The following is a 13,505-nucleotide window of genomic DNA, read 5'->3' as shown; positions in this document are numbered from 1 at the left end:
ATGGGGAAATTTCGCGCTAATACCGCCGGCGGATTTCCCCCCGGCGGTATGAGTGCGAATTTTCGGCAGATTTCCCCCCAGCTAAGAGCTGGGGCAAAATCCACCGAAGTCCTGATTTGGCGAACCCTTAAATCCGGCGGATTTAAAGGTTACCGCCAAAGTCATGATGAGGCCCATAGCCATTGCACACTAGTTACACCCACACAGGTCAAAACAAAGCCATAATATGCCCAGTCACAGCCATCATATGCCACTTGCAGCTTTTTATGCCATCCTACAATCAGCATATACCCAGCTTTCCATTATGCATTCAGTTACAACCATTGTATACAATTATTATTATTTGTGATTTATATAGTGCTTCATGTCAGCCTCCCGCAGCTTCTAAGTGATCCACAGGTAAAGCAAATGTATGCCAACTGCATGCCGTCCTGCTCAAGTACTGCCATCCGATTTCTGGTACAGCAATCCCATTGGCCGAATACAGCAATCAAATCCCCAGGTACAGCCTCAAATTCCCAGACATAGGGCCTCATTACGAACCTGGCGGTGTGGGGTTAACGGCGCCGGTAGAGCAGCCGGCGCCGTTATACCGCCTCATTACGAGGTCCGCTCACGGGACCCGCTCTGGATGCCTGGTTTTACCAGACGTCCTTAACGGGTCCTGCGAGCGGCCCAGCATGCTAACAACGGGCCCGTCATTAACGGGCCCATTGTTAGCATGCTCCCCATTTCCATTAAGCCCTATAGGGGCTCGAATGGGAATGGGGGGTGTCCAGTCAAAGGGTCGAATACATTGATTCGAATTACAATAGTTTCGAGTCAAAAGGACCGAAAAAAAAGGTTGAATGCCTTTTTTTAAATGTAATTTTATTTTTTGACTTCCGTATAGGAAAAAAAAAAACATTCAATCTTTTTTTTCGGGCCTTTTGACCCTAAACTATTGCATTCGAATCAATTGCAGTCGACCCTTTCACCTACAACCAGAATGGGGATGTACCGGGTCCGGGTTCCCTGAATGGGGAAATACTGGGCCCTCCAAGGTCGGAATGGCCCGGTATTTACCCATTCAGGGAACCCGGACCCGAGTTTGGAGGCAGCCATGCTATTAAGGGTATGGCTGCCTCCAAACTCGTAATGAGGCCCATAGCCAGAAATGCACAGGTATATCCAGGGCCAGCCTTAGCGGCCGTAGCGCCCGGGGCAGCAAAACAAGAATGAGGCGCCTCCCTCAAGTGCGCCCCCGGCCATGAGGAGGGGGCGCCACATTTTTCAATAGGCACTGATGCTTTGCATCAGCTCCCTTTTTGTTATTAAATGCGCTCCGCTCCCGAGAGCAGAGCACAATAAATTTCAATAGGGCGCCTTCCATGCATTCTCCCACTACGCCAGCTCGGGGGAGACATTGAAAGACTCCCCTGAGCTGGCGTGGTGGGGGGCTAATGGCAGGGCACCCCGGGCAGTCGCCTGGGTGGCTCACCCTTAAGGCCGGCCCTGGGTGTATCTTTGCATGCCCACTCACGACCCCCATATGCCAGATGCCGTCCCATTTGTTCAAATACAACCAGATGCAAGCCAAAGCCTTAAATTAATGTACTGCCACCATATGCCTGACGCTGCACCATATGCCGAGGTACTTTATCATATATCCGGTATAGACATACATGGCCTGGCGCAGCCAACATAAGCGAGACACATATTTATGTGCACAGAGTTCTGTGGTAGACACACAATTGAATGCTCAGATAATGCCATCATATGCTGTGAGCAGCTCTCTGATACAGTGACCACGTGCCCAGATACAGTCATTATATTTCCAGAGGTTTACCATGAAATGACCGAATTTAAAAAATCGAAAGTAGAAATAACCGATTTTTTTCCTAATATTGCAGGGGGAATCCCTCCTAAACCCGTCAACCCCTTTCCTTTAGTAATACCCTTGCCCCACCCCACATCTATATTGAATTTAAAAAAGCGACCCAAAATGTCGAAAAACATAGGTATACAAATTTGGTAATATCTTCCTTGGTTATCGTCTTATGCAATGGCGGACTAGCATGCCTAACTACTGGCGTCATATGACTCTGTTAAGCCTTGCATATCTCGGCTAAAATCTGTGAATGCCCAGGTACCATCCCATGTTAGGATAGGTATGGCATGGTGGGCTCTGGCAGAGCCCTGTAATGCCATCTCTCCCTACACACCTGCCTCTCCTCTCCCAGCACCAGCCATAGGCCAATTTCGGACCCATGGGATTTGTCGGCGAAGGTAATAGCAGCAGTTTGGAAGAAAAAAGGATTATGCAAAGTTAGGTGCGCCAACATATGTTCTCGATCCTATGGAGGATTGCCCCCCTTGTCTCCCCGTACGTAAGACAGCAATGAATGATGGATTTTGCCTGCTAGAAGTGATTGGAGTCCTCTTGTACGTTCCTTCAGAAAGGACTGAGTAGGCAGCGCAGTCTTCACACTAAGCCTAAAAATGAGTAGAGTTAAAATCAGCACCAACCCTTGGTCTCTTGACAAAATAATAATATTTCAAATGCAAAAAGTGTGCTCTAACTGTAAAATGTTTTACAATCTATAAAATGACAAGCAATGTTTTTTACAGGCAACACACCGGAAAAATTAACCCCAGAACATATCTTTTTTAACAAACACTTATTTTACCTGAATAGGATTGCTTCTCACAAAACTGTTGGCAGAGCCTTCTGTTGAAGCGTAAGAGCGCACACTAAAGGTCTCCTTTATGCAGAAGGTGAGCAATGGCCAAGTTAGAGGTCCAAAGCCCTCTAACGAGGGCGAGGTCACCTAGCACACAATAGAGCCCGATGGCAATGGCTGTAATGCTATTAGAGCTTGTGCAGGGGGGGAGGGGATTCCTGTGAGTCCGTTTTTAACACCCTGGGTTACCCCTTTGGTAACCCGGGGTGCCTATGGCGTTCTTAACCAATTCGACGGGCCATACCAGGGGTAACGTTCCGGTGCCCTTGTTAACCGCCCTCGCTTCACTCGGGCCGTTACCTCGGGCTGCAGGGCCGTGACTTACGTTATAGCCCGTGCAACAGGTTAAGAACGCCATAATATTCTTCATGACAAAACGTGTTGCTTCCTCTCTCAATGATGCTTAAAGAGTATTGAGTAGTTTGCATGATTAGAATTCAGCACCAGTAATAAGTAGAGTTTAATGGATGTATTTTTGCAGCTAATCAAGTAGGGATGTAGAATTTTTCAGTTATAAATTCAGCTTTTAATTCTACTCCCAACTTTGTTTAGAATGTGGAATTCGACTATTCCTCACGGAGTGCTGGAACGCCTTCAACAGCAAGATTCTCGAATCAGTTAGCTGAAGACTGCACTGGTATGTGGACGTGACCTCGTGCTCAAGTGCATTTTGCTTAATGTTTATGAATGTATTTTGCAGTCCCAAATATCAGGTACTCCAGCAGTGTTGTATCTTTTTGAAACTAGGAATAGCCTTTTAATGTCCTGTTCTTTTTGAATGTTCTTTCCTGTTCTTCATTCATAGGCTCGGAAGATCCACTTCAGGCAAAAAAGCATTCTTGATTTTATACGAAATGGCACTTCTTACCAGCAAACAGCACTGCTGTGAGATGTCGTGAAAATAACTACACTTATCACACAAAGTTGCACATATGTATTTGGGCTAAAATAGTCAGCACACTTTACATATCTGAATCACTAAATTCTTTATTTTATTTTTCAAAGAATGCATCGCAAACATTATATATATTGCGTGATTGTCATTCTCTGCACATCACAATAGAATTAATACATTCATCTATTTACAACCAGCATGAATGCATTCAGAAAATGTTTAAAAGAATAACTACAGCTGAATAAGATAGGCCTAAAATGTGGTCATTCCAGAGCTATTTAAAACAACTTTAGCGTCATTGTTTTGCTTCATTACACCTCAGTTCCGCACTCGATCTGATGTGAGTTGGTAACAGAACCACTCAGCTTCCGAAGACTCCCTCAAGAGACTAGAGATGTGCATGGCCAATAATCACAACACAATTCCTAAATATAATGCTAAATGGTATCTTTTCACCAGGTATCTTAACTGTTTTAATGCAACTGCTCATGGTACATAAATTTACATTCTTATATTAGCATCATTATTCATATTGCCATACTTATTCAAAAATGCTAGAACTTGATAATGTTTGAAATGATTAGATTATTTTGATGAAATAATCCAATATACCCATTCCCCCCCCCTATCCTCTTCCCTCCTTATCCTTATATGTCTCTAGTCTGTCTCCCTGTACGTCTCCCCCCAAATCTCTATTTTCACTATATATAAATCACTCGTTGCAGATCTGTGATATAATTAATTCTAAACTACATGTTATATTAATGCGGTTTATATCTATTATAGTTCATATTACATTCGCAAGTGAATTTAACAAATGATTTAGCCTTATAGAAATACTATTACAAAGGATCAAAATCAATTACTATGTCATTTCTCTGTTGTTCTTGTTTTATTCAAAGTCTGTAACCTGTTGATATCTGTATCAAAATCAATATTTTAACAATAAAAATCATTAAAATAAAAAAAAAATAATTGATGCCACTAATTCGTTGAAGTAAAAACAGCCCACATTTATTTCAGAGTCAATTCACAGGCAATCCCAACAATTGCCTGGGTGCAAGTGAACCAGGCTCCTAAACATTCATTCTGGGTGGCCCTCAGTCATTCCTGGGCATTACTTTGGAGACAAATGTCCTCCTAGTGTCAGCCACTTCCAAGTGACTTCAAGTCAGTTTGGGGCATATGTCCTTCCAGGTTAGAGCCCGCTTCTGGTAGTCTCTCCTACCAGGAACCATCTGTTAATTCCAATGCTCCATGTGAAGCATAGCCCAGGTCACTGTTCAGTTGTTGAAGGCCAACTGTCCTTAAGGGGGAGAGCCCCCTTCAGACACACCGCAGCTGGCAGGTAATCCTTGTGTCCACCTACCACAGCAGCATTCTCCTCAGCTGGGATCATCCAGTAATTTGGTATCCGTTATATAAGAAAAGAAACAAGATATTAGACACCTGCACTCCCTACTCTAAGCCCTGTCATGCACCTATACAGATCCCCTTTCCCTTGTTGCTAGAGTGGGTGGGTTAACTGTCCCTGCTGCCACACTGGAAAAGTGAGCCCTTTTTTCCTGGGGCCAGGAATGTAACCAGTACCACTGGTAGTTGATCGTAAGTCAACTGATGCTCAAGCCCTACCCCTTACCCCCTTGACCTAAATGCTTTACTGCCTACACTCCAGGAGGAGTGGAGTTAATCTGTGGTCAAAGGGACAGCCCACTTTGTAGGCTGCACCACTGTGGTCACCTACGGAACTGGTGCAGCCTCTTAGCAAGGGTGATGTGGGGAGAAACTAGAATATCAGAAATTGAAGCCGCTAATTAGTTGGAGTATAAACATGCCACATTTATTTCAGAGTCAATTTACAAGCGATCCAAACAATTGCCTGTCTCCAAGTGAACCAGGCTCCTAAACATTCCTGGCCATTAATATGGGAACAAATGTCCTCCCAGTGTCAATTCCTTCTTGGTGACTTTACGTCAGTCCCAACGGGCATAGGCTCTTCCAGGCTAAAACTCACCTCTGGTAGTCACTCCTACCAGGAACCTTCTGTTCACGCCCATACCTCATAAGCAGCATAATCCAGGCCACCTTCCAGTTGTTGAGTACCAACTGTCCTTTAGATTGAATGCACCCATCAGAACCACAGGGCAAGTATCCCTTGCGACTGCCTTCAGTGGCATCATTCTCCTTGGATAGGATCACCCTGTAACTCTGGCATGCTTTAGGGGAAACATCCCCCGCAAACCTGAAGAGCCACATCCCTTGTGTAGTCATATTTACCATTCCATAGTCCTAATTTCATCCAGCCCATCTGAGTGTCCCAAACATATAAATCATGAATATATGCTACCTCTCCTGGTGATCGCAGTTTGAATCTCCAGCATACGCACTGTTGTGAACTAAAAAAAAGAAGGTTTGTTCTCGCAGCAATATAGATGCCTGACATTATGGGGGGTCTTATTCTGTACTGAAGCATTTTTTGGTAGTGCAAGGAATGTTAGGTAGCCAGCTGCTTAGCTTTGCATCTCGCTTGGCCTTATTGTGTGTTTTTAAAAAGCCAAGCCAATGCATACCACCTGCAGGTAAAGAAGTGCCACTTTCAGCTCTTCCTTCTCAACAGAATGCTCCCTTTTATTCCCCCCAGAGGCTCAAGTTGACCCAAGCCCAAGCCCTAGTTCTCTCTAGGCTTCACTATTGCAATAGCCTCCTCCTGAATCTACCATCTTCCACTCTGCGACTCCTCCAACTAATCCAGAATAGGGCAGCAAGACTTATCCTTGGCCTTAAGACCAGGGACTGCATCTCTCCTGCAGTAAAAAGTCTTCACTGGCTCCCGGTTGCTGCAAGGATTAAATTAAAATCTCTATGCATCATCCACAAGGCTGTCTGGGCCCGGGGATCACACTATCTTCAACTTTATCTTACTAAATACTAGAGAGGGCGCTAGAGGGCCGACGAAGATGGCCGCTCCCCTGTGAGCTCCCGGCTGCCTCCCGCATGAATCCTGTTTAATTGCGGCAATCCTGTGGCGAAATTACTAAATCTGCAAGAATAATATATCCTAGCACGGCATCTCATCCCTGTCGAAAATTCCGATTGAATCGGACTTGCCTTCTGTGAGAAACTCGCTGCGTAGCATGGCCTGCACTGCCGCGACCTGCGTGGGGCATGGGAGTCCCGCCCGCCCTCCCAAAATCCTTCGTAGATTGACGAGAGCCACCCGCGGGACCTGCCGCGACCACCTCCAGCAGGAAGCGGCGGGGGGGAATCGCTCGGAGTTGGGGCACCCACAGCCAGCACTGAGACGGTGGCGGAGCCGGAGGTGGGAGGAGACCCACAGAAGCATGCAAAACAGGCGAGTTGGTCGCGGTGTCCCCGCCATCTTGACTCACAGCATCTCCCCGTGTGTCTTGATCTCAGCCCCTCGCACCAGATCCGGGTGCCTCGCCCGCGCCTTGATCAGACGCTCCGACTCCGTAGTCAAGCTCAAGATGGGGAAGCCGGACAAGTCCCAGAAACGGCTCAACTTTGATGCAGGCCCAGCGCCTAAAACACCCAGGCCGGAACACCGCCCTGAATCCCCGAACAACCAGTCGGAGGCAGAATTGCAGCAACAAACGGACATCAGGGAGATCCTGATGGAATTAAAAGCTGGGATAGGCGGTCTCGACAGCAGATAGACTCGCTCTCGTCCAAGGTAGATCTGTTACAACACCGGCACGACAAACACAGCGACAGGCTCGACTCCGTCGAACAGAGAGTGTCAGATCTGGATGACGGCACAGCAGCACTCACCTCCCGGGCCTCCACGCTCGAGGGGCAAATTAAAACTGTACTCGCCAAAAACGAGGACCTGGAAGGCCTATCCAGGCGAAATAATATCAGAATGATCAGAATCAGAGAAACACAACTACCAGTCAGAATGGAAGAACACGTCGAAAAATTATGCACAGAGCTTTTTGGTCCCACAGTCCTATCGCAAATGTTTGTAGTGGAAAGAGCCCACAGAATCCCTTCAACAAGACCGGCGCCGGGAGCCCCTGCCCGCCCGATCATTGCCAAGCTTCTAAGCTACAAGGACAGGGACTCCATCCTTAGAATAGCAAGGGAAAAGGGCAAACTACACTTCGACGGGGACGACATCCAGTTTTTTCCAGACTTTTCGCCGTCTGTCCAAGCCCAAAGGAGAACATTCACCCAGGTGAAACACAGACTACGCGCCAACCAGATCACATACTCGATGCTCTTCCCGGCGAGGCTCTGCATTCAAATAGAGGGTAATACCCACTTCTTCAATTCCCCAGAAGAAGCCTCACTATACCTCGACAGGCGGGGATGCAAGTCCGCAAACCAAACTCCCGGCGCCTCAAACAGAGAAGGAGCAGAGAGAGTTCCACTGTGACAAACACCCGCGCTACTGCCCCAAAGCAAGCAGGAACCAAGCCACCAGGACAACCTTCGCAAATGGGAGGCTGGGGACTGTGCCTAGGAAGGCCACCCGCGCCCCGTGCACCGCACGCAGTATGTTCCAGTTGGGGGGATTCCAAACGGACGAGTTGGGGGTTGTCTGTCTAAGGAAATTTGTTTGATTGTTGTTGTCGTTCGAAACGCGCTCAGAGCGCCACCCCCTAAATGCGGGCCTCACCCTGAGCCCCGCCGCCGCCCCTCTCGAGCCCTCCCGCCTAACGCCACTCCCATATGCCCGAACTCCGACTCCGGTCTAGCCGCATTCCGGTGTTATATAGATCATCACTGGTACGTTCAAAGTAGTAACCTGGAACATTAGAGGGGGCAACATCCCGGCTAAGACACGCAAGATCCTGCAATTACTCAGACGCCACAAGGTCGAGGTGGCTATGATTCAGGAAACCCACCTCTTGCCGCAAAATGAGCACCTGTGGGCCCGCAGCTGGGGTTGCCATCGCTACTTTTCTTCATGCTCATCCTATGCCAGAGGAGTCTCTATTCTTCTCCACTGTTCGCTGGGGTTTCACCTGATCCAAACAGAGAGGGACAGCGAGGGAAGGGCGCTTATGGTTCGGGGCATGGTGGACGGTGAGGAGGTGGTGTTCGTCAACTCCTACGCCCCCAACACAGACGGCGCAAACAACTTTGACTGGGGGCTATCCCGCCTCTCGCAAGTGCGAAACGTGACCATCATTTGGGGTGGAGACCTGAACACCCACCTCGACCCTCAAAAAGATAAATCAAAGTTAACAACAGCTCACCCGTCCAAAGCCAGCCTACAAGTGCAGGAGATCTGTAAAGCGTTTGACCTTTCGGACATTTGGAGGGCCCAGAATTGGGAAGCCAGAGACTATACATACCACTCAAGTGTTCATAACACGAACTCTCGCATTGACTATCTGTTAGTCTCCGCTCACAGTAGCTGGCAATGGGGAGCATGCCAAATACTCCCCAAAACCTTCTCAGACCACGCCACGGTAACACTCGAATGCCACCGGCCGACCACCAGGCCACGTCCTCCACAATGGTGCTTCAAACCCAGATCCCTCGCCGATTCGACATTCGCCACCGAGCTAAGCGAGGAAATCAACTCCTTTCTCGACATTAACCAAGGCACCGTCAACTCTGCCGGAGTGCTATGGGAATCTTTCAAATGCTACGTAAGAGGCGTCTGTCTAGCCAAGGAAAATGGAATCCTGAAACTTATTAGACGCGAACTAGAAACCTGCGAAACGCAACTGAAGGAATTGGAAAAGCAGCAAGTCGCACACAATTCAGACCAAATCCAGGCGAGGCTGAAAGAAGAACTTCTGAACTTTAGAAAACTGGCTGAATGGGAGATAACATTTCTGGGGCACAACCACAGAATCAGACAATACGGCGAAGGCCAGAAGCCTGGAGCCCTTCTTGCTCGCCTCATAGCGGCAGACAGGAGGCTGACAAGAGTGAACAGTATCCGGACACCGCAGGGAAATATGCTGCACAAAGAAGAAGATATAGTCGAGGTGTTCAGGGCTTTCTTCCAGGACCTATACAGCGCCGGGGGCCCAACAGACTCTGTTGCGATCCACAACTACCTCAATGACACTGAACTTTACTGGGTGGAGGGAGAACTCCGTGAGCCACTGAATGTGCCCATAACGCTGGAAGAGATTCAAGAAGCCATCACAAATCTGCCATCTTCCAAAGCCCTGGGTCCAGACGGGCTAACTGGTGAGTTTTATAAATACTTCGCCCCTCTCGTTGCCCCTCTCCTGCTAAATGTCTATGAGGAGGCGATCGAATCCGGCATTCTCTCACAGACACTAAGAGAAGCAAACGTAATCCTGCTACACAAAAAAAACAAGCCCCCCGAAGATTGTAAGTCCTATCGCCCCATATCATTAATTAATCTGGACAACAAAATCCTGGCCAAGATCCTTGCCAATAGGTTTCTCCCATTAATGCCCGCACTGGTAATCGCCGAACAAGCAGGATTTGTGCCTGGCCGAAGCACCACATTCGGGATACGCAGAATGTTTGCGGTTCTGGCAGCACTCGACCCTGATCAGCAGGCAGTGGCGGTGCTGCTAGACGCCGAAAAGGCATTCGACTCTGTTAAGTGGCCCTTTATGTTCGCCGTGCTACAGCAGCTCGGACTTGGGAAACAGTTTGTCAGGCTAGTCTCACTCCTCTATACTCAGCCCCTTTCTGCAATCTCGCTCGGGTCGACCCGCTCGGCTCAGATCAACCTCCAGCGTGGCACTAGGCAGGGATGCCCATTATCCGCTATGATATTCGCCCTTGTGATGGAGCCCTTGGCAGTGGGCCTTAGGGAACAACACATCCAGAGAGGTCTTAAAATGGGTCCTCACCGGCTAATAATATCACTCTATGCCGATGATATAGTCCTGTTCATGCAAAACCCAGGCAAAAACCTTAATCCAATAATGCGTGAAATAATCAAGTTTGGGTTGGTATCTGGCTTGAAAATTAACCAATCGAAATCAATCGTCTTTCCCTTAAACACAAAAACCAAAATAGTCCAAGACGATTTTAACTTCAAGTGGGAGACAGCTCACGTCCGATATCTAGGAATTAAGGTGTCCCTAAATCACCAAGATATACTGAAAGACAACTACGATAGCACACTGAAATTATTAAGAGACAAGGTAAACAGGTGGAAATCGCTACTGCTCACCATCTGGGGGCGAGCCTCATTGGTAAAAATGGGAATCTTACCAAAACTCCTATACCTTTTCGCTAACATCCCCATCCTGCTGTCCCGGCGCTTCCTGGGTAATCTGAGAAGCCTAGTTCTGGACCTTATATGGTCGGGCAAACCTGCAAGGGTGGCTTACTCATCCCTAGTGCTTCCTGTTAATAAGGGTGGCCTGGCTCTACCCGATCTAGAACGGTACTACTGGGCGGCACAAGCTCAGTTTCTCAGTCATTGGTACGAACCACAATTCGTAAGACCGCATGTACAGGTCGAACGGGTCTTACATTCGTAAGACCGCATGTACAGGTCGAAACAACTGCCTCCTGTGTGTGAAAACACTGGGTTATTTTAAAAGTTTATCTCAGTGAAAAGCCTCACCCAACTTGCTAAGGGCAGTGATTATCAGCAACCAAGTAGTGCCACACACAACGCTGAACATAGTGCAATCCACCTTCGCAATATGGCGGAAAATAGCTCAAAAGTACAAGATTCAGCTTAGATACTCTCCTCTTCTGCCTGCAAAATTCATTCCCAGGATCCCACTCACCGCTGAGAAAGTGTACTTGAACTGGGCGGAGAAGTGCAAAATAAAAACTCTAGGCGACTTCTTTATACTAGACACCTTCATAACACCCCATCAGGCGAGGGAAAAGGGGGGCACGTCCTCCCTTGACATCCTTTTGTACTTCAGAGTGCGATACACCTTGCAGGCCCTCATCCCAACATTCCCGCAACAACCTCCCACATGGCAACTACTGCATGGGACCATACAGGCAGAAGGGGAGGGCAAACTAGTCTCATCCATCTACAAAACCCTGCTCACGGACACTCTCCCATCGAACCCCAAAACAAAGACAAGATGGGAAACCACGCTTCAAACCCCCATTCCTGATGAAGACTGGAGTTATATTTTACAACAGACACAAAAAGTGGCACTCAATTCCCGCTTCAAACAAATCCACTTTAACTATCTTCATCAAACCTATTATACCCCTAACAAGAGAAACAAACACCACCCTGGGTCCAATGCATCTTGCGACCGTTGTGGGTCCCCGGACGCTGATTTCCTGCACCTAGCGTGGAGTTGCCCGCCAGTGTCTAAATTCTGGTCAGATGTGCTTGACGAAACTAACGCAATTATCGGCGAGAGAGTGGGACACTCACCACTGGTGGCGCTCCTCGGCCTAACAAGACCCCTGTCTTCACACATCCGGAAACTGGCAAGCTTGTTATTGGTTTTGGCACGTAGAAGAGTGGCTATGACATGGGGACGAGGCACACCCCCTACCCTAGCGAACTGGAAGAGGGACATCACATATTGCCAAGAAACGGAAACAGAATTCATAAAGACACTCCCTCTCCACGCAAGACCCCCAGATATATGGGGCCCGTACATCTCGTACCTCCTCTCTAGCGCAGCACCGGTCGGGACAGCCGATCAGCCACCACAGACTTCTCTTGTGTAAATGTAAATGCGTTAATTGCCTGTTGCGTGATGGGACTGTCGGAGGGTGGGAGGGTGGGCGTGAGGGGGGCATTTGGCGGCTTGTTAACAGCCCACTGTTTGGGCTTGTTGGTACTCATGTTTACTAAAATGCAAAAATAAAGTTTAAAAAAAAAAATCTTACTAAATGCTTTCCCTCTAGACCACTACGCTCATCTGGCTCCAACTCTCTGCATGTAAAGCATTTTGCTAAACAGAGGGCAGGGGGTTGTTCGCTTTCTTGAGCTGGCTCCCTCCTATGAAACAGCCTCCCCCGCCCTCTGCGCCTTGAGCGGGATCTCCTTAAAATCTGGATGCTCCTTAAAACTCTCCTATTTACCTCCTCCTTCCCTTCCTCTCTCCCCTGCTAATCCCACAGTTGCTGCGATTAGTGTCCTGGGCCCTTATGCATCCTCGGGGCCCTGACCTCCTGCATGCAATCGGCCCAGCTCCTGTCTATCCTATGCACTTGCACTTAAGCCCTCCACACTGGAGGTTCGCACTTACACCCCTCATGGCTCCAGGCTGTGTAGCACTCAACATTCCCAGCACTTCATCTGTCGCTCAGCCATGAGCTCAGACACCCATCACTTACCCCCCTGCCCTCTTCCTTGCTGCACTCGCACATTCTGCAATCCTACTATGGTAGGTCCGGCTTCTTTTCCTTTTCCCCCCACTGCGCTTAATTATTGTGTTTTATGTATTTTAATGTATTCCCACTACCTCCCTTGCCCTGTGGGCGCTTTGAAACAGTATTTCTTATTGTATAAGCGCCTAACAAGCAAACAATAAAATAAAATAAATAGGATGGAGGGCAGAGGAGGTGGTGTCACCGTGATATTTCGGGATGCTCTCACAGTTAAAACACAACCCACCTCTAGAATGCCACAATATGAACACATCACAAGTCACCGTTCAGGCACAACCTTCCCATGCAATAGATGGAATTATTTGATATCAAACACGAAAACATGACTCATGGTTTAGAGATTACATCACAGATTTACTTTTTTCCCATTCCAAAATTAACACCCCACTCATCAGCCTGGGGGACTACAATTTAGATTACCATGACGAAGAAGACGACATGGCTCGCAGACTTAGACAAGAGGGAGGATTCTCCTACACTGATACCGATATAAAAGGGTGTTCTTTGGATTGGATCTTTTCTTGAAATATAAGCCTGTCGGATCCGGAGGTTGGGTGTAGTGGACAGATCATGCCATTCTCTCGTTCTCC

At 47.9% G+C, this 13,505-nt stretch overlaps 1 protein-coding gene across 11 annotated transcripts in view; it reads left to right on the top strand.

Annotated features, from left to right (window-relative positions):
• CIITA (class II major histocompatibility complex transactivator) overlaps nt 1-13,505 on the top strand; it is an 807,875-nt gene that overhangs the window by 770,100 nt on the left and 24,270 nt on the right. For all 11 annotated transcript variants that reach the window (XM_069647820.1, XM_069647816.1, XM_069647817.1 and 8 more), the window contains one exon: nt 3,276-3,360. In XM_069647820.1, the coding sequence (XP_069503921.1) occupies nt 3,276-3,345 (70 nt within the window). In that variant the 3' untranslated portion in view covers nt 3,346-3,360. The remainder of the gene's footprint in view (nt 1-3,275; nt 3,361-13,505) is intronic.

The sequence above is a fragment of the Ambystoma mexicanum genome, chromosome 2q, assembly GCF_040938575.1.
Source record: "Ambystoma mexicanum isolate Mex_15411 chromosome 2q, UKY_AmexF1_1, whole genome shotgun sequence".
In the NCBI taxonomy this organism is placed as follows: Eukaryota; Metazoa; Chordata; class Amphibia; order Caudata; family Ambystomatidae; genus Ambystoma; species Ambystoma mexicanum.
This window is presented reverse-complemented; position numbering and strand designations above follow the sequence as displayed.